General features: G+C 47.6%; 1 protein-coding gene across 1 annotated transcript in view; it reads left to right on the forward strand.

Moving 5' to 3' along the window:
- The window catches only part of LOC306917865 (uncharacterized protein), a gene marked incomplete at both ends in the record, with an annotated part of 56,509 nt that extends 43,136 nt beyond the window's left edge, over nt 1-13,373 (forward strand). Inside the window, 5 exons of the mRNA XM_079530762.1 lie at nt 1,177-1,464; nt 2,645-2,869; nt 12,056-12,144; nt 12,314-13,012; nt 13,109-13,373. Coding sequence (XP_079386888.1) covers nt 1,177-1,464; nt 2,645-2,869; nt 12,056-12,144; nt 12,314-13,012; nt 13,109-13,373 — 1,566 coding nt within the window. The remainder of the gene's footprint in view (nt 1-1,176; nt 1,465-2,644; nt 2,870-12,055; nt 12,145-12,313; nt 13,013-13,108) is intronic.
- Between the last annotated feature and the right edge of the window lie 12,712 nt (nt 13,374-26,085).

Consider the following 26,085-nt stretch of genomic DNA (forward strand, 5'->3'; position numbering starts at 1 on the left):
TAATGATGTAGTGTACCTTATACAGGCGTATGCGAATAAGGCTCAACTTATGAAACGTATAGATAGCATTGTATGTAGACATATATTAAATATATATATTAAAAGTAACGCATTACTGCCCAACACTTACATGTGTACGTGCGTGCGTGCGTGCGTGCGTGCGTGCGTGCGTGCGTGCGTGCGTGCGTGCGTGCGCATGGTAGGTCTTTAAGCAACCAGTCGACTATTCAACTAGTCGACTAGTAAATCCACTAGTTGACCTTGTTGGTACTAGTTGACTATATAGTTCATAAGAAGAAAAGAAAAATCCTGTTTTTGTAGGCCTCAACATAACCTAGAATGCTATATTATAGTCACCAATGTACACATATATCAAATATCAAACTTTGTATTTTTTATTTATTTACATAATAGGTAGTTAAACAACTATTCGACTAGTCGACTAGTAAACTATAGGCAACTAGTCAACACTAGCATGTCTGAAGTAAAATCAGACACAAGTAGCATTAAGTGCTTAAATTCATATTTAGAGAATGTTTCAGATGTAAAAAAATAAATCTGAGATGATAAAATGGTGATGATGATGATGGTCATGGATGAGGACGCTTCTGAAAGCTTCATAGGCTCAAAGATAATCAACTTCAAAATCTCAAAGAAACAGATAAAATGACCTCTCAGACATGCTAGTGTTTGGGCGCGAACCCCTTTTGGTGTTAGCATTATGTTATGCTTTAGCTATTGAAAAATCACACCCGTGTGAACTGAGTGGTGCAAGGTCTTATATAGCCAGATCAGCTATGTCAGTGACGTCACACACTAACCATAGTAACCATGCTCACCTGTGCACGGACACGTAGGTACACAGGTACACAAACATACAGACAAAGCTGGTTGTTGGAGTGGTTTGCACCACTCAAAAATAGCAGATCTACAACAGATCTACTTGTAGGTCTGCTATTTTTGAAAAATCGAAGAACCACTGACATAGAAACATAGCTTTTTCAGAAAACTGTCAGGATGTAGAAGACATTTTTAGAATCTGATCTCAGGTCAAAATGGGTTAAATTAACTATAGTAAAAACCACTAGAAGTGAAAGTCCTATAGTGTACTGTATGTGAATATGTCTCTCTGACACTGTTCTCTGGGCTACTGTACTGTCCAGATGGTACACTCAGCCCAACCCACCTCGGTCCAGGACCTACAGCTGGAACCGTAACCCGGGCCGTAACCCCGGCGGCGGGGGGGGCCCCCTCCTGGAGCCCACCACCGTGCAGCGGCCCGGCTCCGCGCCGCTCTACGGGCGATTCTGCTACGGCGTGCACACGCTGCCCGTGCTCCGAGACCACGCCCCCCCGCCGCAGCTGGGGCCGCTGGAGGCCGGCCTGCAGCTCACCCGGCTGGCCTACGGGGGGCGCCACCACCACCACCACCCTGCTGGCACCGCGGCTCACGGCAACGCGCTGGTAGGGCTGGGTCACCATTACAACATTTTTGACGATTTTTTTTTTACGACAAGTTGACGATTCATTATTGTCACGCAAACGTTTGCGATTAACGATTTAATTGTAATGAATGTGTTGCGTTGAACATTGGAACGTTACAATTGGTATTTCTGTTTGCCTTTTAGGCGTCATATCTGCACGGGGCAGATATGACAAATAACTTAAAGCTGCTATAAGCAATAATATGTCAACATTTTAATGACGTTTTTTTATTTATTCAGACAGCCAGCAATGGGTAGAACGCTCCCAAAAAACAGTGTAGTCTCTGTGACACATCTAGGGGCCGCAATCTGCATTCAAAGATTTTCCTAGAAGCTTTGTCATTGGTCGATTTGCCTGTCTACTTCCTGATTGGTTAGTCATTGCGACGGGGTTTTTTTTTTTTGACCAATGACAAAGCTTCTAGGAAAATCTTTGAATGCAGATTGCAGCCCCTAGATGTGTCACAGAGACTACATTGTTTTTTTGGAGCGTTCTACCCATTGCTGGGTTTCGATCACTGGGATCTTCTTCAGGAATTCCTTCAGATTCCTGAAGAAGATCAATCGAAACGTTGGATCAATAAACCAGTGGCGCTGAGTTTTTCATACCAGTGTTGCGGACTCTATTTGTTCCTCTTTTTCCAAATCACCCACAATCACTGAATGTTCCTTTAACTCTGAACGTGAACAAACCTATACCCCAAACATGTCGGACTCAAGATCTACAGCTCGTAGCGTGGCACCGAGTGCCGCGCTACGAGCTTGTAGATCTGCTATTTTTGAAAATGTGTGAATGCAGATTGCGGCCCCTAGGTGTGTCACAGAGACGACACTTTTTTTGGTAGCGTTCTACCCATTGCTGACTTTCTGAGTATCAAAAAGAAATAAGAAAAAAGGTCATTCAAATGTTGACATATTATTGCTTATAGCAGCTTTAAAATATACAAAGAAATCACTGACAAAAATATATATTTCCAAAAGATTTACACAATATATATATATATATTTTTAAATAGCAGATATACACGCTTACAACACGTCACTTTGTGATGTGTTGTAAGGATGTAGATCTGCTATTTTTGGAAAATGTTTGAAAACGGTATCACAGACATTTTTTCATCATGAAAAACGATTGAGGATTGTAATAATTGTGCCTGCAGGCCAACTCGCTGGTCATCCAGAACCAGCACACGTTGGAGTCGGGCGGCGGTGGAGGGCTCGTCCGCACGCGTCCCGCCGACCCCTACCTCCACGGCGGGGAGGTGAAACCCGCCACGCCGGGGGCGGGGCTGCTCCTCCTCCGCGACGCCCCGGCGGACAAAGATGGAGGCGGCGGCCGGGCCAACGGTGACGTGACGTGGAATCTGGAGGAGGAAGCTGTACAGGTAAAAAAGTCACACCCGTGTGAAGTGAGTGGTGCAACTCCGTGTGGGGGTCCCCAGGGGGGTGCTCAGACCCACCCAGCCACACACATAGCTCCGTAAGGGAGTGGTTGCACCACTCAAAAATGGGCACTGCCCATAAGTCCGACATCCTGTTAGTTCGGCCTATACGTGGCCGGTTGAGGTCAGGGTTCGGGTTTGAGATCGGTCGGTCGGTCGGTCGGACTAACGGGAGGTCGGAAACAATGTATAGTGGAGGATTTAAGGCAGAAAGCTTCGCCCTTAACTTCAAGTCATGATGCAGAGAACCCCTATTAGAGTAATGTTAACACCATAGACGCAAAACAGAACAAGTACAAAAACTCCATCTTTAAGTGAAGCCAAACCTAGGGTGTATCACAGGGAAGACTATTCACTCTCGCCTTCACAGAAATGGAGGGCTATCAGTGTGCACTGTAACTGAGCCTGTTTGCACTGTAACTGAGCCTGTTTGCACTGTAACTGAGCCTGTTTGCACTTGCACTGCCCAACACAACCCTTCTTACATCTGCAAGAGACAAGTTCATAATTGGTCTGGCCTGCATAGAATAGAATAGTCCCCCCCCCCACTCCTTTGGGAGGTTTTTATGTCACATATGTAATATGTATATACTGTAGGCCTCTATATAGTATTTGAAGCAAGGACGCCCGCACGACTCCAATCTGTCTTAGTTTCTCTGAACATTCTTACCGGGTGCACGGTCGAGGAAAGTTAACTTTACAAGAAATTCTCTCAGGAGAGAATACCAGCACTCACGGACGTGTCATTTGGTTTAAGGCACATTTCATTATTGTATATAGTATGCACTTAGGTGAGATTCGTCCTCTACGTAACCACTAGGAGCAGTGAACAGCCATTACCTCATGTGGTATGTTATTTAACAGCCATTACCTCATGTGGTATGTTATTTGGGCCTGACGACAGTTTCAACAGGACATAATGTGGCAGCGGTGGCCGAACGGATAGCGGAGCGGTCTTGATACCGGAAGGTCGCCAGTTCGAATCAGCGGTCCGACACGTTAAAATTACCACCGCTGAAGTGCCCTTGAACAAGGCATTGAACCACTACGATGAAATGTGTTCTATGAGCAGGGCCTGGCTGGAAACAAGTTCTTGAGCTTAGCCCAGATACCCTGGGTAAATATAGTAATCATTTCATTTCATTTCATCATGTGTAAACTCAGGAACACAGCCCATACAGCCCATACACTATTTTTCCCATGGCCAGCCAAGCTTGGCACAGTGTCACAACCCATATTATATATCAGCACCAGCCACCAGGGGCAGCAGTGGCTCAGGAGGTATAGAGTGTCCGCTTGGAAAGTGGAAGGTTCCAAAACGGCACCCACACCCTGAATGAAAGATATAGTAATGAACAGCTGGAGTTAGATAAGCAATGTTGTCTCGCCAGAGTCCAGGCAAAGACTGTCTTTTATAGTAGACGCACTGAGGCCTCCAGTGCGTCACATGACCAGCTTGGCCAATGAGGGTGATCAGGCCCTCACGCAGCTTCTACCGGTTCTCGCGAGAAGGGACATCTGTAGTCTGTAGCTGGGAGAAACACAGTAAACACAACAGCAACACTGGCCATAGTGGCCAAGGGGCCAGTGAGGCTATTCAACGTTGAAGCTCTGGGCCCTAGTGGTAGGAGGAGGGACTACAGGCGGACCCGTGGATTCATGACCGGGAAACCCCGTGCAGCTGGGCTTTAACATTGAGCGCTCGGTTGCACTTCCGCATTTGACCACCAAAATTTGGTGGTCAAATGCGGAAGTAGACGTTCTGAAACGGTACTTCCGGCAGTCTTCCGGGTGCTTCAAAACGCCACTGAGCAACTTCCACTGACATGAATAGCTGGGGGGGCGGAGCTTCGCGCCAGTTCAGTCTCTATCCTTTTATATACTCTATGATAGTGGCCCCTCAAGGCCAGTGCAGCGTAAACAAGACTACCATAGTGGCCCCTCAAGGCCAGTGCAGCGTAAACAAGACTACCAGCAGTATATGACCAATAGTTCGTTAGTATAAATATATATATGGAAATACATATATATATTTATCCAACCAACAATACCAGAAATAACAATAACTAGAACTGCACTCTGTCGAGTGCCTACTTGCTTGTTGCACACAAGTAGGCCATAAATGGCCTACTAGTGCGCAAGCAGAGCGCGCAAGTACTGTCGACCGCTACAAACTGTCAAATCTCAGCTTCTCTTTAAAAGAACGATTGAAATATTGAATTATTAGGTTTAGCTATTTGCTACGTACCTACTTTTTGCACGTAAAAAAGTAGTATTATGAAGTATATCATAATAAAGATGTGGATTAAAGGACCCAATGCCTTCGATGGTGACGTATATCTCGATCAGTGTCTGGTGGATTAAAGGAAATGCCTTTATATGTAATTTGTAAGTTGATTAGCGGTATACTGTGGTTACTTTTGATGCGTATGCACCGTCCCAGCATATGACGTCAGGGTATAACTGGTATAGCTAGCTCTCAATGATGACTAGCTCTCAATGATGACGTAATAAAGATGTGGATTAAAGGACACAATGCCTTCGATGGTGACGTATATCTCGATCAATGTCGGGTTGCATACGCATCATCGGACGAAACTAGTACTTGCGCAAGTAATAATTAGAAAAAGTGCCCCCCGTGGCACAGGTCTCTACCAGGGCAGGTCAGGTTGTGGCCTCCTGGTGGCGCTATAATAGGTCAATGTGAAAAGGTGTGCCATTTGTTCTTATGCCTTTGATGACAATTGGATGATTTGAGGCATTTTGTTCCAAAAAATGTGTTTTGCAAAAATCCACCTGTTGGTGGCGCTATAACAGGCCAATGTGAAAAGGGTGGGATATATTCCTCAGCCTAGTAGGAAAGTGCGTTAAAGATTTCATGTAAATTCCTGTAGAGGTAGTGTATAGCATGAGTAATGTAAATAAATGGGTTTTGCAAAAATCCACCTGTTGGTGGCGCTATAACAGGCCAATGTGAAAAGGTTGGGATATATTCCTCAACCTAGTAGGAAAGTCTGCGAAAGATTTTACGTAAATTGCACGCTGCGTTCATGATTTGAGCCTTTTTTTTCTAAACGGGCCAATCCTGCAAAATTTGAAAGCCAATGTTAGCCAATTAGGATGGAATCTGAAATATCGGACAGATCCGTCTTGATCACATGACTATAGAGATTGTGTGTAACGATTTCCGGGATTTTTTGACAGAATCTGGAGGAGTAATATAAAAAAATGTGTTTTACAAAAGTCGGCCTCCTGGTGGCGCTATAAGAGGCCGTTCTGGAAAATTTGGGGCAGAGGTTCATCGTTGGCATCCAGGGAGTGTGTGTGCAAAATGTGGCATCGACCGGGTTAACGGTGCCGGAGATTAGCTGTTAACAGACGGACGGACACACACACACGGACAGATTGCAAAACCTACTCTCTCTCTCCATGCCTTCGGCCTGGTGGAGACATTAAACGGCTCGCCGTTACACTCGTTTTGGTCAAACTGGGTAAACTCTAGTTTCGCTCAAACTATAAGTTGAATATTTTCAGAGGTGCTCATGGGGGTTGATGGACTGTCTCTCTCTACTGTCAGTTCCAACTACAACCAGAGACTCGCTCCTTTATTTCTGCCCAACACAAACTGCATTATTAAACCTATTATTGCTACGCAATACAATGTATATATTCTCTGTGTTCGCAGCGGAATTGTATTCTCTTCAAGGCATGCATATTAATAGATCGCAATTAATAATAAACAATTGTGCTCCAGCTGTGCTCAAAGCATGCATTCGTGATGCGTCCAGGGAGGGAGGACGTACTCCCTGTCAGCTGCTCTATGAAACATCCATACGTTTTAGCTGATAAACATGCCATGCACTCGCTTGGTGTTGATCACTTCCACATCCGCCTAGTGTTTTAACACATTCTGGACGGGAACCCCATTTGGTGTTTTAAGCCTGCATTACGTTATACTTTAGCCATTGAAAAATGGCAGATCTACAAGCTCGTAGCGCGGCACTGGGTGCCACGCTACGAGCTTGTAGATCTGCCATTTTTGAAAGATCGTGAAAATGTGGCTCAGATCTTTGAATATATTATATTCTTTCAGAGCGAGCGTTTTTAACTCAAATCTTTGCTGCTGGAGGGGGTCCCTGGAACAACATATTTTCAGATGAGGGTCCGCAGCCAAATAGCCTACATATAATTCTGGGGGTCCTTGACATGAAAATGTTTTGAGAACGACTGATATAGAAACATGAGGTTTTTCAGAAAACTGTCAGGATTTAGAAGACATTTGTAGAATCGTCCTCAGGTCTAAATGGGCTTAATTTTCAGTAATTTCCATAGAGTTATAATTCAACTAGCCTGCCTTGGCCAGACTCATACCAATACAAGTAGTATTAGTACCAAGCCCCCAGTAAGGCTATCCAACGTTGAAGATGCCACTACCTACTGGCGAAATGTGGAATTGCAGCACTTTCATGGAAGTGGACGGACGTTTATGACATCACGTGCATAAGCCCCGGACCTCAAAATGGAGGTCCGGGGCTGGGCTAGGCTAAACAGGGATCATACAAATATACTGTTTTTGAATTCCAAGGGCCCTATTATGCGTGTCTTAAGTACCAGGTCTTATTACTTAACTTAAGACCTGGAGGCGTGATCAATGCCATTTGGCTATTCTGAGTGGCCAAACAGCATTGACCACGCCTCCAGGTCTTAAGTTAAGTCATAAGACCTGGTACTTAAGACACGCAAAATAGGGCCCCAAGTGTCTTAAGTTTATGGATCTGGTCAAGTTCAAAACTGCTCAAATAATGTACAAAGCAAAGAATCATTTACTTCCTAGGAACATTCAAAATGTATTTAAGGACAGAGAATGTGTTTATAATTTAAGAGGAAAAAATTATTTTGAGAAACGTTTTGGGCGTACAAATTTGAAGAACATGAGCATTTCACATAATGGAGTGACTCTGTGGAACGGTCTGGATGATGAAATTAAAAATAGTGGAACTATTGCACTGTTTAAGAAGAGGTTTAAATATACTTTGCTTATGAGCTACAGAGAAGAAGCATGAGGGGGGGGGGGGGGGGTACATTATGGTTCCACTTAGTGCTAAAATAAATAGACAAATACATAATATAATATAAAGGGAACCTTTATTTGTTTATTTTTAAATTGTATAATTAGGGGTAGGACCAGATAAGCTCAGGCTTCATTCCTGCTCCTTTTAGAACTGTACTATATTTTGTTTTGCTTTTGTTTTAACTCTTCTTTTCTTTTAATGCATTATTGTATATTTTGTATTTTTATTGTCATTTTTATTTAAAAGAGTTCGATTTGAACTCTTTATACTCTATGGGCCAGACTCATACCGTGGATTCACTGACGCTCCTGGGAGGAAGCTTCAGTGAATCCTCCTGGGAGGAAGCTTCAGTGAATCCTCCTGGGAGGAAGCTTCAGTGAATCCTCCTGGGAGGAAGCTTCAGTGAATCCTCCTGGGAGGAAGCTTCAGTGAATCCACGTGTGTCCATACAAGCCAGACCTACGGTTCAAGAGTTATAAGCCAAAACGTAATAGCGCCACCATGAGGCCTTTTGAGTGGCAATGAAAACAGGCAAAATCCCAGCAGTGACATCTGCCATATGGCATATATGGGATATATGTCATATCACATTCCACAGGCCATTAAGAGCACTTGTTTGAGCCTAATTATTCGGAAATCCCCAGACAACCTACTGAATGTTCAAAGTTCAGGTTTTTTGGGTGCAATTGAGCTCAGAAAACAAAACTAAAATAAGAGTGGTGTAAACCACTCCTACGACTGGCTTTGTTAGTTTACGTGTCTGTCTGTCTGTCTGTCTGTACCAAAAAAAATAGCATGGTTGCTATGGTCACCCAGTTCACACGGGTGTGATTTCATTACGTCAGACATTACGTCAGTCAGACCACAGCTGATCAGTCTATATAAGACCTTACACCACTCAGTTCACACAGGTGTGATTGTTAGTTTACGTGTCTGTCTGTCTGTTCGTACCAAAAAATGAGCACGGTTGCTATGGTCACCCAGTTCACCCGGGTGTGATTTCAGCTTTGTTAGTTTGTCTGTCTGTCTGTTCGTACCAAAAAATGAGCACGGTTGCTATGGTCACCCAGTTCACACGGGTGTGATTTCATTACGTCAGACATTACGACAGACCACAGCTGATCAGTCTATATAAGACCTGACACCACTCAGTTCACACGGGTGTGATTTTTTTAATGTCACCAGACCTTTAAACCTAGAACACTAAACCCAACTTTTGTCACACCATCACAAACCCGGGTATATTTTACTGAATGTAAAATATTACATACAAATTAGGTATCATCTACTGTAAATCTATAAAAGTACAGCAATACATGGCAATTTGAGGAATTAATTCTTAAATTCTTAAATTAATATTTCAACATGAAATTTCACCAAAAAGCGAAAAATAGATATCATGGGGGGGCCCTATCGTAGAGGGACCAAATCTCTGGGTAAAATGTGGGTAATATTTAAAGATATTCCTAATAAATAAATAATGGATTTTTGTCCACCCATCTCTGGGACATGTGAGAATGGCCCAGTGATGATAACCTGCCCTTATGAGTCTATGGGATTTCATTGGTCCCAATTTCACTAAACACGTGTCCGAACACCTGACTGTAGAAAAAGGAGCGCTCTTATCATCGTACATCATCATGGCGTCTATTTGCTCGGACACCATGACGTAAAATTGTCCATTCATTGTCAATGGGAATGTAATGTTTGTGCAGGACAAGGTTTGTGCACACTCACCAAAAGCTGGATATAGGAGGGGCTAGGGGTGGGGCTAGGGGAAAACATAATCTATACAACTCCGAAATACACATTTCTGTTCATTTCACACACAACACAGTCTGTGTTGTGTGTGTGACATCACTCACAGCTCCAGTTAGCCTATATAAGATGCAGGGTGAGAGACCACAGCTTCAAACCAGAGAGAGAGAGAGAGGGAGAGGGAGAGGGAGAGGGAGAGGGAGAGGGAGAGAGAGGGAGCCGACGGTGAGAAGAGAGGCAGAAAAGTCAGAGAGAGGTTTCGTTGGACGGTGACCAGAGAGTATGGAGGAAGAGACAGAGCTGGTCAAGCTGTCGTGGCAGTTGGACACCAGGTTTATTCCTTTACAGACTCCAGCTTTACAGACTCCAGAAGCTACAGCGTGGACCACATTGATGTGAACGTCTTCAACACAGTGTCTTTGCGCTGGAGGACCCCGTTGCCCCCGGTTACAGCCGGAGTAATACCAAGACGACATCACAAGCGCAACAGCCACACAGCTGTGCTGATAGAGCACGTCGTGTACATATGGGGGGGTGTTACTACATGGCAGGAAGACGTGTCGAGGGAGTACTGTGACGTCCTTCATGCATTTGATGTCGACGCACATAGATGGTTCATACCAGAGATTTCTGGGGCTGTTCCAACTCCAAGGTTCCTCCACTCAGCCTGCGTCTTGGGGAAGGTCATGTTTATCCATGGAGGACGTACCCAGAGTGGACGCACTAATGACATCTACAAGTTGGACACCACCTCAATGGTCTGGTCTTTAATTAACACCAGAGGAACTCCACCTCCTGCTTCATCAGGTCACTCTGCTACCATCATCGGGACAAAGATGTTTATATTTGGAGGCTGGGGAGAGAAGTACTGCTACAACACCATCAGAGTGTTTGACACAGAGACCAGCTACTGAGTGAACACACCTTTTGCACAAATTCTTCCAGAAGGACACTGCCGTCATTCAGCCTTTACCTACAGTGGAGAGCTGTACATATTTGGCGGCTGGAACGGTTCTCAGTACTTCAATGATCTGTGGAAATTCAACCCAGAGACCTTCTCTCCTTGACCTTCTCTCCTTGATCTGGAGCGGTCTGAACTCCCACACGACATCAGGTGGGAACTGGCAGCCATGAGGACCAATAGCAACACACGAAAATGACAGACGTGTGTGTGCTTTCACAGAGTGGTTCCTATCAAGATTATAGTTAAAGGGTAAGACTACTGTTAGCTGTCCAGCAGTCCAAATATTACCAATACAAGTTTCAGCATTATTTTATTGACCGGCCAGGCCGGTCAGGCCTACCATTGAGTGGCACATCTATGCACGGAATATCTATGTTCACAGTGAGAAGAACCACACGCCCACTCCCTACGCAGATGACCTTTGGGAATGTACATATGATGCATTTAATGTATGTGTTAGGGACAAGATGAATGTACATATGATGCATTTAATGTATGTGTTAGGGACAAGATGACCTTTGGGAATGTACATATGATGCATTTAATGTATGTGTTAGGGACAAGATGACGTACATTTTCCCTTCATTGTCAATGGCGTTTTTAAAACAAACATTGAACTAAAAACAAACATTAAACCTGTATATAGGAGGGGCTAGCGCCCCTCAGAAATGGCAAAATCAACAGGAAGTTAACATTTTCATAAAAAATCACACCCGTGTTATCATCTTATGATGATGTAAAACAAACATGAACTAAAAACAAACATTAAACCTGAGGGGCTAGCGCACCTCAAAAACAGGGTAAACGCCCTCAAAAACAGGGATGTGGGCAGGGAAAGAAACCTATCTATGATGTCACTGAGCATTATGAAGCTACCCGCAAGGACCCACCCACGTCAGGCATCAACAACATTATGAAAATCACATAATTGTCTGGGTGAAAATCACCCTGGCTTTAGTGTTCTAGGAATCTAGGGTACCGGTAAGTTCCATAGAGTTTTACTGAAGTCTGTTTCAGTCACTGACTGGTGACCCATATGCAGCGCCTTCGCCCCCATCGCCTTTCATTCTCCTTCTTTCTCAGCAGAAAAAGCTCCTTTTATTGTTCATTTATTTATTTCATAAAAGGCGGTTAGTGTGGACAACATATAGCCTAATGGCCTATATATCCGCCATATAACGGATATATATATATATATATATATGGGTCACGCTCTAAATGCGAACAGTGTCTCGGCCTAAAGCTATACTTACAGTAAAGTGCTGTCATCTCATGGGAATTGCTTCCTTCTCTTCTCGCTGTCGTGTCTTTTCCTCTTAATTCCTTCCTCCACAGAAGAAGCCATCAGCGGACCCAGCAGCAGCAGCAGCAGCAGCAGCAGACAGAGCTCTCATCCCCGGCATCAGTGCTGCTCTCTCTCTGGTGTACTGTGTGTGACCCAGCGGACCCAGCAGCCAGAGCTCTCATCCCTGTGTCTTTTCTACCTCTTCCTCCACAGAAGAAGCCATCAGCGGACCCAGCAGCAGCAGCAGCAGCAGCAGCAGCAGCAGCAGCAGCAGCAGCAGCAGCCAGAGCTCTCATCCCCGGCATCAGCGCTGCTTCTGCCACTCTGGTGTACTGTGACCCGAGCGGCGGCGTCTCCTCCTCCTCCTCGTCCTCCCAGAGCCAGGCCAGCAGTAACAACCGCCAGGAGGAGAGGAGCTGCAGGCCCGGCTCGTCCCAGACGCAGGTCAGCTCCACCGCGGACACCGACATGGACACCGACTCCTCCGTGCCGTCCCTCTCGGAGAGGAACGAGGGATCGTCGGCCGCCAGCAGCCAGGCGGACGCCGCCAAGCCCCCACTGTACGCCGCCGTGGTGGGGGCGGGCAGCAGGGACACGTACAGCATCATCGGCTCGTTGAGCCAGAGCCGAGGGATTCGCGGCGCCAACGGGGCGCCGGTCGGCGGCGGCGGCTGTTCGTACCCGGGCGGAGGAGCGCAGCAGCTCCTCGACATGTACAGACTGGGGAGGAGGGATCACCCCGCAGGGTCGCAGACCCTGCCGCTGCCCCTGCCGGGGGGCATGCTGGGATACGGCTGGGGAGTGGGCCGCGGGCCGCCGCCGCCCCCCTCAGAGCCTGCCGCCAGCTCCCTGCCCCTCCGCATGGAGGACTTCCTCAAGTTCCGCCTGGACCAGGTGACCTTCGACCTGTCGCAGCCGCCCTACGACTCGCTGCAGACGTACGAGTTCGAGGGGCGTGACTCCAGGGCGGAGTCCCTGAGCTCCCTGGAGAGCGAGGAGGGGGAGGGGCAGGGGGAGTTGGAGGAGGGGGAGGGGGGCGGGACGGGAGGAGGAGCCATGGACCAACTGAACCAGAAGTTCCAGCGGCTGGTGGAGATCATAAGAGAGAGGGAGCGCGAGAAGGAGAGGCAGCAGCCGCCACCGGAGACGGACGGGGATGAGGCGGGTGAGGCCCGGGGGGGTGAGGCGGGGGGTGAAGGGGGTGAGGCCCGGGGGGGTGAGGCGGGGGGTGAGGAGGGGGGTGAGGCCGCGGTACCGGTGGCGGGAGGCTGTGGCGAAGAGGAGGAGAAGGCGATGGTCACCGACGTGTGCAAACAAGACGCTGACTCACACAGAGAGGAAGACCAGCTTCACAGATGGGATTTCTAGACCCCCCCACCCCAGGGGACCTTGAGAGGATTCCCCCACACGCTGAATTATTGATAGTATAGGTTCCAAATGGGCCGTTTTGGCTCTGAGAGTGTACAGGTTGTGATGTAAAACGGTTCCATTCGTACACTCTCAGAGTTACTGTGTGAGGGGTGGCCGTGCGCGTGGCCGACCGACCGCGTAACAAACTGGGAGTTCTTCTTTAACATTTTAAAAAGTTTGAGATCCCCCCCCCCCCCCCCCGACTGTTCCAGACTGCGTATTTTGAAAATAAACTTGAAGAGAGGAGGCAGACTGTCTTGAGAGAGACTATTGAAGTTTTAACGGCATCGGGGGCCACAAATATGCCTCTTCTGACGGAATCTTTGATGTTTTTTTTTCCCCCACACGCACTTTGAGAAAGCAGGCTGGCTGGCTGAAACGGTACATCCACAGATTTTGCGAGCCGGGCCAGGCCGATCAATGCACACCTCGTAAAGTCACCTCCACTGTGCGTATGAAAAGGAGAGAAGGGGAATCTGTCACTTTCACAGTGTTGCTGTAACCGATATTAATAATGCACTTAGCCTTTTTCCTAAGCTAAAGTTATGAAAAATTCACTTTCTGAAATATTGATTTGCGAGCCCTGAAAGCTGCATTGTTGGAAAAATAGGCCTCGTGAAATATTGAGTGGAATGGTGATATGTAATATTGATAGTTTAATAGGGCACTCTCACTCGGAAAACACTCGGATCTCAAATGCTACTTTTTTTTTCTTTTATACATGTGAATTAGAATTGGTAATGTGAGTCAAATCATTTGTAAAAAAAAAAAAAAAAGAAGAAAATAAAGGCCACACATGCATCATATATGCATACAGTACTATAGGTCTGGCACTGCCACAAACAACCTTCTCAGAATGACTAATTACTATTATTAAAGCTCGTATGTGTGTTTGCTTTGAGTATACGTTCGTTCAGCGTTTATACTTTGGTCACCTGGCACACCCGGCAGGTCCCCAACGCACCACACGGAATTAACATACAGGCATCAAAGTCAACACAACCAACGCTGCAACAGTGCACACGTATATCGCATTCGTATGCCAAGTGGTTCTCAAAGCTCAGTGTCGTCCAGGGACCCCCATGGGGGGGGGGGGGGGGGGATGTGTCCCGCAGCGAGATGTGTCATTGGAAGTTCATTCCACTGCACACAAAGCATGGAATACGGATGTGTATATTACAGGAAACTCCCGTTAAACTTTCCAACAAACTCCGGTAAACTCCCGAATTGTATCACACCTGTATATTACCGTATATTACTGTATATGCCTGTTAAATTGAGGTTTAAGGGTAAATCTAGTGCCCATAATTGCCCGTTAACTCCTCTTTCCACGCAGTGATAATTCACCCGGTCATGGGAGAGCATATAACGAATGATCTCACTCATTCCACTTAAATAACCAGGGTTACTAACGTAACCTTATTTGAAGTTCATTCACTCGGTCTTTCGCTAGGCGCCCTCCCATAGCGAATGACCTTGCTCATTCCACTTAAATAACCAGGGTTACTAACGTAACCTTATTTGAAGTTCATTCACTCGGTCTTTCGCTAGGCGCCCTCCAATAGCGAATGATCTCACTCATTCCACTTAAATAACCAGGGTTACTAACGTAACCTTATTTGAAGTTCATTCACTGGGTCTTTCGCTAGGCGCCCTCCAATAGCGAATGATCTCACTCATTCCACTTAAATAACCAGGGTTACTAACGTAACCTTATTTGAAGTTCATTCACTGGGTCTTTCGCTAGGCGCCCTCCCATAGCCCCTCCCATAGCTCCTCCCATAGCGAATGACCTTGCTCATTTCACTTAAACAGGGTTGTAGGGTTACAGGTGTGTCGGGACAATGAGCTGGAAGAGTTGCACGCTGTCCCGCGCGCTGTCTTCACTTAACAAAACTTGTATTGATGCCACGGTCTATAGCGGGGTCCGCCGGTCGCCTCGACGCATGATGAAAGTCAGAGAGACCGAAATGTTTTTAAAACACGTTCAGAACCGGCGCTAGCGGACAACGCCGTTGTCGTTAGTAGTGGGGCCAGGTGACGCATCGATTTATTTTTTCAATTATTTGTTTTTACCGACAGAAGTCGGCTTGTCACTAACTTGTAGGCTACATCTTCCATTCTCAAAACATCTTGATTTATATTTTTCCTTGTTTTTTCACAAATTGCATGGGGGGGTGGGGGGTTGTTATGGCACTAAATATTCCCAGATGGAGGTCAGCGGGCCACATACATAATAATGTGAGGGTCCCTAGCGTGGAAAGAAGCCAGCTTAGGTGGTTCGGGCATCTGGTTATAGGATGCCTCTCGGGCGTCTCCCTAGGGAGGTCCTCGAGGCACGTCCCACTGGGAGGAGACCCCAGCGGGCAGACCAAGGCGCAGTTGGAGGAAACACTTCGACTCACTGGCCTTGGAACTTCTCGGAATCCCCCCAGGAGGAAGTCACTAATCTGGAGAGGGAAGTCTGGAACACTGTGGTGGAGCTGTTGCCCCCGCGACCCGACTACGGATAAGCGGTTGAAGATGGATGGATGGTCTGCGGGCCACATACATAATAATGTGGGGGTCCCTGGCAGCGGCCACATACATAGTAATGTGGGGGTCCCTGGCAGGGGCCACATACATAGTAATGGGGGGGTCCCTGGCAGGGGCCACATACATAGTAATGTGGGGGTCCCTGGCAGGGGCCACATACATAATAATGTGGGGGTCCCTGGCAGCGGCCACATACATAGTAATGTGGGGGTCCCTGGCAGGGGCCACATACATAATGTGGGGGTCCCTGGCAGGGGCCACATACATAGTAATGTGGGGGTCCCTGGCAGGGGCCACATACATAGTAATGTGGGGGTCCCTGGCAGGGGCCACATACATAGTAATGTGGGGGTCCCTGGCAGGGGCCGCATACATAGTAATGGGGGGGTCCCTGGCAGGGGCCACATACATAGTCATGTGGGGGTCCCTGGCAGGGGCCACATACATAGTAAGGTGGGGGTCCCTGGCAGGGGCCACATACATAGTAATGTGGGGGTCCCTGGCAGGGGCCACATACACAGTAATGTGGGGGTCCCTGGCAGGGGCCACATACATAGTCATGTGGGGGTCCCTGGCAGGGGCCACATACACAGTAATGTGGGGGTCCCTGGCAGGGGCCACATACATAGTAATGTGGGGGTCCCTGGCAGGGGCCGCAAACATAGTAATGTGGGGGTCCCTGGCAGGGGCCACATACATAATAATGTGGGGGTCCCTGGCAGGGGCCACATACATAATAATGTGGGGGTCCCTGGCAGGGGCCACATACACAGTAATGTGGGGGTCCCTGGCAGGGGCCACATACATAGTAATGTGGGGGTCCCTGGCAGGGGCCACATACATAGTAATGTGGGGGTCCCTGGCAGGGGCCGCAAACATAGTAATGTGGGGGTCCCTGGCAGGGGCCACATACATAGTAATGTGGGGGTCCCTGGCAGGGGCCACATACATAGTCATGTGGGGGGTCCCTGGCAGGGGCCACATACATAGTAATGTGGGAGTCCCTGGCAGGGGCCACATACATAGTCATGTGGGGGTCCCTGGCAGGGGCCACATACATAGTCATGTGGGGGTCCCTGGCAGGGGCCACATACATAGTAATGTGGGGGTCCCTGGCAGGGGCCACATACATAGTCATGTGGGGGTCCCTGGCAGGGGCCACATACACAGTAATGTGGGGGTCCCTGGCAGGGGCCACATACATAGTAATGTGGGGGTCCCTGGCAGGGGCCACATACATAGTCATGTGGGGGTCCCTGGCAGGGGCCGCATACATAGTAATGGGGGGGTCCCTGGCAGGGGCCACATACATAGTAATGGGGGGGTCCCTGGCAGGGGCCACATACATAGTAATGTGGGGGTCCCTGGCAGGGGCCACATACATAGTAATGGGGGGGTCCCTGGCAGGGGCCACATACATAGTAATGGGGGGGTCCCTGGCAGGGGCCACATACATAGTAATGGGGGGGTCCCTGGCAGGGGCCACATACATAGTAATGGGGGGGTCCCTGGCAGGGGCCACATACATAGTAATGGGGGGGTCCCTGGCAGCGGCCACATACATAGTAATGGGGGGGTCCCTGGCAGGGGCCACATACATAGTAATGGGGGGGTCCCTGGCAGGGGCCACATACATAGTAATGGGGGGGTCCCTGGCAGGGGCCACATACATAATAATGGGGGGGTCCCTGGCAGGGGCCACATACACAGTAATGGGGGGGTCCCTGGCAGCGGCCACATACACAGTAATGGGGGGGTCCCTGGCAGCATGATATAGGCTTGAGAACCACTGCACTGAACAGGCACAAACACCTCCAGTACGCTGTACACGTCAATAAATAAGACATGTTTTCCATGTTGTTGTCGTGGGGTTGCATTGAATGATTTGCATAATAATAATAATAATAATATGTAGATATGCATAATGACCCTCAGCTTCAGTCAGTGATTGTTGTCGTTCTCTCCGGTCGGTGCAGAACCTCCTCCAGGTTGAACACCGTTTAGTTGACGCGCTGCCGTTGGCGCTACTTCTTCGCTCACTGGGACTTCGTTAAGTGTTTCCACTCATTAGGTTGTTAAGCCACCAACGAGCTGCTCTGTTGTTCATTTAATTTCCGTCCTTTACCTTCTTCTTGAATACAGATTCTTCATCAGCCACTGCTTGTGTCGGGCTCTGTTTATTTATGCGTATCAATACTGCTGTCACTCAGAATGTATGAATATGCATATGAATAAATAAGCACAGTGATTCTCTGCCAAATACACAGACATTATATTTGAATACATACTGTATGGACGCGAACCTTGACATGAACACAGAGAATACACACTGTATGGACCTGTACCTTGACATGAACACAGATAATACACACTGTATGGACCTGTACCTTGACATGAACACAGAGAATACACACTGTATGGACCTGTACCTTGACATGAACACAGATAATACACACTGTATGGACCCGTACCTTGACATGAACACAGAGAATACACACTGTATGGACCCGTACCTTGACATGAACACAGAGAATACACACTGTATGGACCTGTACCTTGACATGAACACAGAGAATACACACTGTATGGACCCGTACCTTGACATGAACACAGATAATACACACTGTATGGACCTGTACCTTGACATGAACACAGAGAATACACACTGTATGGACCTGTACCTTGACATGAACACAGATAATACACACTGTATGGACCTGTACCTTGACATGAACACAGATAATACACACTGTATGGACCTGTACCTTGACATGAACACAGAGAATACACACTGTATGGACCTGTACCTTGACATGAACACAGAGAATACACACTGTATGGACCTGTACCTTGACATGAACACAGAGAATACACACTGTATGGACCTGTACCTTGACATGAACACAGAGAATACACACTGTATGGACCCGTACCTTGACATGAACACAGATAATACACACTGTATGGACCCGTACCTTGACATGAACACAGAGAATACATGGACCCGTACCTTGACATGAACACAGAGAATACACACTGTATGGACCTGTACCTTGACATGAACACAGAGAATACACACTGTATGGACCTGTACCTTGACATGAACACAGATAATACACACTGTATGGACCCGTACCTTGACATGAACACAGATAATACACACTGTATGGACCTGTACCTTGACATGAACACAGAGAATACACACTGTATGGACCCGTACCTTGACATGAACACAGATAATACACACTGTATGGACCTGTACCTTGACATGAACACAGAGAATACACACTGTATGGACCTGTACCTTGACATGAACACAGAGAATACACACTGTATGGACCTGTACCTTGACATGAACACAGAGAATACATGGACCCGTACCTTGACATGAACACAGAGAATACACACTGTATGGACCCGTACCTTGACATGAACACAGATAATACACACTGTATGGACCCGTACCTTGACATGAACACAGAGAATACATGGACCCGTACCTTGACATGAACACAGATAATACACACTGTATGGACCCGTACCTTGACATGAACACAGATAATACACACTGTATGGACCTGTACCTTGACATGAACACAGATAATACACACTGTATGGACCCGTACCTTGACATGAACACAGATAATACACACTGTATGGACCTGTACCTTGACATGAACACAGAGAATACACACTGTATGGACCTGTACCTTGACATGAACACAGAGAATACACACTGTATGGACCCGTACCTTGACATGAACACAGATAATACACACTGTATGGACCTGTACCTTGACATGAACACAGAGAATACACACTGTATGGACCTGTACCTTGACATGAACACAGAGAATACATGGACCCGTACCTTGACATGAACACAGAGAATACACACTGTATGGACCTGTACCTTGACATGAACACAGATAATACACACTGTATGGACCTGTACCTTGACATGAACACAGAGATTACACACATTTATTTATAGACATTGCGACATTGAATGGAAAAGTAGCCTACAATTTACAATTTACAATTTAGGCATTTAGCAGACGCTCTTAATCCAGAGCGACTTACATTAAGCAAGAACAAAAAGCATGGGAATACATCACATATGTAAAATGCATTTATCGCGAAACATGCGTAAGCTAAGAACGTGACTAGAACATATCTATATAATGACACTATACATATAAACTATAACTAGAACATATCTATATAATGACACTATACATATAAACTATACATATATGCTATACTATGCTGTACATATATACTATGAAGTGCTATGACTACATACAATGCATACAATGCATAAGTCTGTTTCAAATGCTATATAAGTCTAAAAAGTGCTGTCTAAGGGGGTAGGGTAAGTGCTATGGGCCATGATGGAGTCTGAAAAGGTGGGTTTTCAGACTACGGCGGAAGATCGGGAGTGATGCTGCAGTTCTGATTGCAACGGGAAGTGCATTCCACAGTTTTGGGGCCAGAAGGGAGAAGACTTTGGGACGTGTGGAGCGTTGTCCCGGCGTTTTTAGTGAGGGTACTTCCAGCTTCCCTGCATTGGCTGATCTGAGTGTTGCGGGAGGGTTTGTAGGGTTCAATCATGCTGGCAAGATATGGGGGAGCCATACCTTTGGTTGCTTTAAATGCCAACATCAGAGTTTTGTATTCTGTGCGGGCAGCGACCGGGAGCCAGTGCAGGGAGCGGAGCAGGGGGGAGACATGTGAGAATTTTGGCTGGTTGAAGACCAAGCGAGCTGCGGCATTTTGGATCAGTTGGAGAGGCTTCAGTGCACATGCCGGTAGGCCAGTAAGGAGAGAGTTACAATAGTCACTCCTTACTTAGTATTGATACAATTGATTATTTGCATTTGATTGATTGATTGATTGAAGTATGTATTAACAGTTTGCAGAATTACAGTACATTTCAAGCACAACTCGATACAAAAACTGTTAACTGTGAGTGGTGGACGACACGACACAAGCATTACACTTGTTTACAAGAGGGTCCACCGTTTTCAATCCATCAAAACAATTAGAGACTTATACAAATATACACTTCTATACTGCCAAAAACAGGAAATCATAGAGGCAAAAAGGGGGTGGGGGGGGGGGGGGGGCAAAGCGATTCGATACCGATTAATTGCATTGCAAATACGATTGCAAAGTCAATTTTTGCTGTTTACATTTAGATGTTTCTATGTCGTTACACCCCTAATAGATACGGTAGAATCTACATAGTATGGATATCTAGTGTAGACTATAATCTACAATATGGATATATACAGAGTATAGATATATACCTTTATTATCCCGTGGGGGAAAAATCAGTGGCCCAGAGGCAGCACAGCAGTTAAATCCATCGCCACCAGGGGGCGCCAAAAGGCCCAGACCGCCACCATATATCTTTTATTTTATTTTATATATTTTTATTTTTTTCAAAAAAAAAAGTCTAAAAAACCCCCTTTTTTTTTTTCTTTTTCTTTTTTTTACCATGTTACCACTGGTGGTCCCCGGACCACTGGTGGTCCCCGGACCACTGGTTGAGAACCGCTGCTGTAGAGCCAAACATGTTGCCATGCATGGGGCTAGGGCAGGGAAGTGCACACATAGACATCAAAGGGGGCTTCAGCCCTTGCCCTTTTACCCGTCTGTAAAACAACTGCCCTCTCCAGATCACAAATTTACTATGGTGAAAGAAATGCACATGCCCCTCCTTTCCATGCCATGACGGAAGGCAGCATTCAGGAGAATTGCTTTTTTTCCGAAGCCTCCTGAACTTGAACGCAGCATTTTGCGTTGAAGAAATGTGTTTCGAAATCCATGTCGTAGGCTACACCGCAGCTCCACTAGCTAAAGAGTGCTGGGTTGCGCCCCGAAAATAGCTGATCTACACCCAGCCAGCACGCCCACTTGGGGCCTATGTGGTTTCAATGCGGGATACATGGGTGCCAAGTGGGAATGGGCTTGAACTGGGCAAATTATGAGGGTCCCACGTGGTCTACACGTGGGCTAACTGGGCATGGGTTGGAAGTGGGAAAGCCCATGTAGTTCCAACATGGCCTATACATGTGGGCTAACTGGGCATGGTTTGGAAGTAGGCATGCCCATGTAGGTCCAACATGGTCTACATGTGGGCTAACTGGGCATGGTTTGGAAGTAGGCATGCCCATGTAGGTCCAACATGGTCTACATGTGGGCTAACTGGGCATGGTTTGGAAGTAGGCATGCCCATGTAGGTCCAACATGGTCTACATGTGGGCTAACTGGGCATGGGTTGGAAGTAGGCATGCCCATGTAGGTCCAACAAGGTCTACATGCAGGCTAACTTGCGACGCGTTGAGAGCTTGTAGATCAGCTATTTTTGTCGAAAAGTGCCCCCTTTTACGGGATTTCAGCCCTGCCTCTCTAACCCTCTCGGCATGTCCCTGCAGGGTTAGTGTACTTAGAACAGCATGCAGCAGCCAAAGAGGAAGGCATTTGCATATCGTACTTCAATGATTAATAGCGAATCTAGCTAGCTGTCACTTGATCGCGACTCATTTCCAAAACTTTTTATTAGAATGAGTTATTGGAACAATGCATTCAATTATGATGCGATCAAAATATATTTTATTAGACTTGCCACATTTGTTTTGCTCTAGGCTACTACACAATAAAAGCCTCAGTGTTAATGTGTCCATTTGTGAGGAGGGTGGGCCACAAGTAGAACCACCCCACTGAGCATTGTGAGGAGGGTGGGCCACAAGTAGAACCACCCCACTGAGCATTGTGAGGAGGGTGGGCCACAAGTAGAACCACCCCACTGAGCATTGTGAGGAGGGTGGGCCACAAGTAGAACCACCCCACTGAGCATTGTGAGGAGGGTGGGCCACAAGTAGAACCACCCCACTGAGCATTGTGAGGAGGGTGGGCCACAAGTAGAACCACCCCACTGAGCATTGTGAGGAGGGTGGGCCACAAGTAGAACCACCCCACTGAGAGGAGGGTGGGCCACAAGTAGAACCACCCCACTGAGCATTGTGAGGAGGGTGGGCCACAAGTAGAACCACCCCACTGAGAGGAGGGTGGGCCACAAGTAGAACCACCCCACTGAGCATTGTGAGGAGGGTGGGCCACAAGTAGAACCACCCCACTGTGAGGAGGGTGGGCCACAAGTAGAACCCCCACTGAGAGGAGGGTGGGCCACAAGTAGAACCACCCCACTGAGAGGAGGGTGGGCCACAAGTAGAACCCCCACTGAGCATTGTGAGGAGGGTGGGCCACAAGTAGAACCACCCCACTGAGCATTGTGAGGAGGGTGGGCCACAAGTAGAACCACCCCACTGAGCATTGTGAGGAGGGTGGGCCACAAGTAGAACCACCCCACTGAGAGGAGGGTGGGCCACAAGTAGAACCACCCCACTGAGCATTGTGAGGAGGGTGGGCCACAAGTAGAACCACCCCACTGAGAGGAGGGTGGGCCACAAGTAGAACCACCCCACTGAGCATTGTGAGGAGGGTGGGCCACAAGTAGAACCACCCCACTGTGAGGAGGGTGGGCCACAAGTAGAACCCCCACTGAGAGGAGGGTGGGCCACAAGTAGAACCACCCCACTGAGAGGAGGGTGGGCCACAAGTAGAACCCCCACTGAGAGGAGGGTGGGCCACAAGTAGAACCACCCCACTGTGAGGAGGGTGGGCCACAAGTAGAACCCCCACTGAGAGGAGGGTGGGCCACAAGTAGAACCACCCCACTGTGAGGAGGGTGGGCCACAAGTAGAACCACCCCACTGTGAGGAGGGTGGGCCACAAGTAGAACCACCCCACTGTGAGGAGGGTGGGCCACAAGTAGAACCACCCCACTGAGAGGAGGGTGGGCCACAAGTAGAACCACCCCACTGAGAGGAGGGTGGGCCACAAGTAGAACCACCCCACTGAGCATTGTGAGGAGGGTGGGCCACAAGTAGAACCCCCACTGAGAGGAGGGTGGGCCACAAGTAGAACCCCCACTGAGAGGAGGGTGGGCCACAAGTAGAACCACCCCACTGTGAGGAGGGTGGGCCACAAGTAGAACCACCCCACTGTGAGGAGGGTGGGCCACAAGTAGAACCCCCACTGAGAGGAGGGTGGGCCACAAGTAGAACCCCCACTGAGAGGAGGGTGGGCCACAAGTAGAACCACCCCACTGTGAGGAGGGTGGGCCACAAGTAGAACCACCCCACTGAGAGGAGGGTGGGCCACAAGTAGAACCCCCACTGAGAGGAGGGTGGGCCACAAGTAGAACCCCCACTGAGAGGAGGGTGGGCCACAAGTAGAACCACCCCACTGAGAGGAGGGTGGGCCACAAGTAGAACCACCCCACTGAGCATTGTTGTAGTCTAATAGACGTCTAAATGGCTATAAAAAAAAGGTCTAAAACACTAATCAAGGTCTACATTTAGACCTTGATTAGCCTGCAGGCTAATCAAGGTCTAAATGTTGACCGTCTATATATAGACGTTGAAACAATGTTGTTTTGGCCCAGGCGGTGGCGTAACCGTCTGGGCACCCGACTGGTAATCCAGTCGCAGTGTGCCGCGGGTTCGACTCCCGAGCCCGACACGGCCTGACGGTCAGACGTCTAAAAGCCGAAGAATGCTCAGTGGGACCCCTACGGGTCCATTTGGTTCCATTTGTACACAGTACGCTCTCAGAGTTAAATTCACAGTGAGGATTTGACTGTGTGCTATACACTGATCCTCGCCTTTTTGCTGGGGAAATCCAGTCTTAATCAGCCTGCCGAGTGCCGTCCCATGTTCCTAATCAATGACGATACACAATATGATCAGCCTGCCGAGTGCCGTCCCATGTTCCTAATCAATGACGATACACAATATGATCAGCCTGCCGAGTGCCGTCCCATGTTCCTAATCAATGACGATACACAATATGATCAGCCTGCCGAGTGCCGTCCCATGTTCCTAATCAATGACGATACACAATATGATCAGCCTGCCGAGTGCCGTCCCATGTTCCTAATCAATGACGATACACAATATGATCAGCCTGCCGAGTGCCGTCCCATGTTCCTAATCAATGACGATACACAATATGATCAGCCTGCCGAGTGCCGTCCCATGTTCCTAATCAATGACGATACACAATATGTTTTCAAACCAAGTTGGACAAGAAAAGCCTTTATCACGCCGCGGGAAGAGACCCGGCATGAGGAGAAGATCCTCCGCAGCAGTAGGCGCCTAGAGGAGATGAATGGAGAAGATCCTCCGCAGCAGTAGGCGCCTAGAGGAGACGAATGGAATGAAATAAAAGTGAATTATGGTAATGCAATCACTATTAGCAATATAACAGCTGCCTGCCTCCCACAGCAGCCATCCAATGGTGTTAGTTTCATTCACTGGGGGTAATATGGTAATGAAAGACAAGGGGAAATTCTCACATAATCACATTTTAAACGGTTTTATTACGAGAAACAGACACGTATAATGTAGGATATCACCAGGCAAGGTTTTAATATAATCTGAATTAAAATTGATTAAAAAACAATTACAGAGGACTGTCCGTCCTCTGTGTGAAGATGAGAGTAGAGCCATCCTGTTTTGTAACCACACGCATATCTATATGGAACCACACTGCCACCTGCAGTCCAAGAGCAAGCAGTGCACGTGTTGGACACGTCCCAGTCAGTATTAAGGGCCTTTTTGAAACTAGCTCCTCGCCACTCGCCCTACACACTTCCACTCGGTTTGAGCATAGATATATAAATAACCGAGACGCAATGCAATGCAAGTGGATGGGAGGGGGATTCCGGTACCGTCTCTATTATTTATATATCTATGCTCAAACCGAGTGGAAGTGTGTAGGGCGAGTGGCGAGGAGCTAGTTTCAAAAAAGGGGTTAGTCTCTTCTCCCTTCTGGCTCCAAAACTATATGGAATGCACTTCCCGTGTCTGAAAACCCACCTTTTCAGACTCCACCATGGCCCGTAGCACTTACCCTACCCCCTTAGGTAGAACTTTATGTAGACTTAGATAGCATTTTATACAGACTTATATCATGTTACGTAGACAGCACCAGAATTGCATTGTATGTAGTCATAGCACTTTATAGTATATATGTATTGTATAGTATGTATAGTTTATATGTA

The sequence above is a fragment of the Electrona antarctica genome (assembly GCF_951216825.1).
Source record: "Electrona antarctica genome assembly, contig: scaffold_282, whole genome shotgun sequence".
Classification (NCBI taxonomy): domain Eukaryota; kingdom Metazoa; phylum Chordata; class Actinopteri; order Myctophiformes; family Myctophidae; genus Electrona; species Electrona antarctica.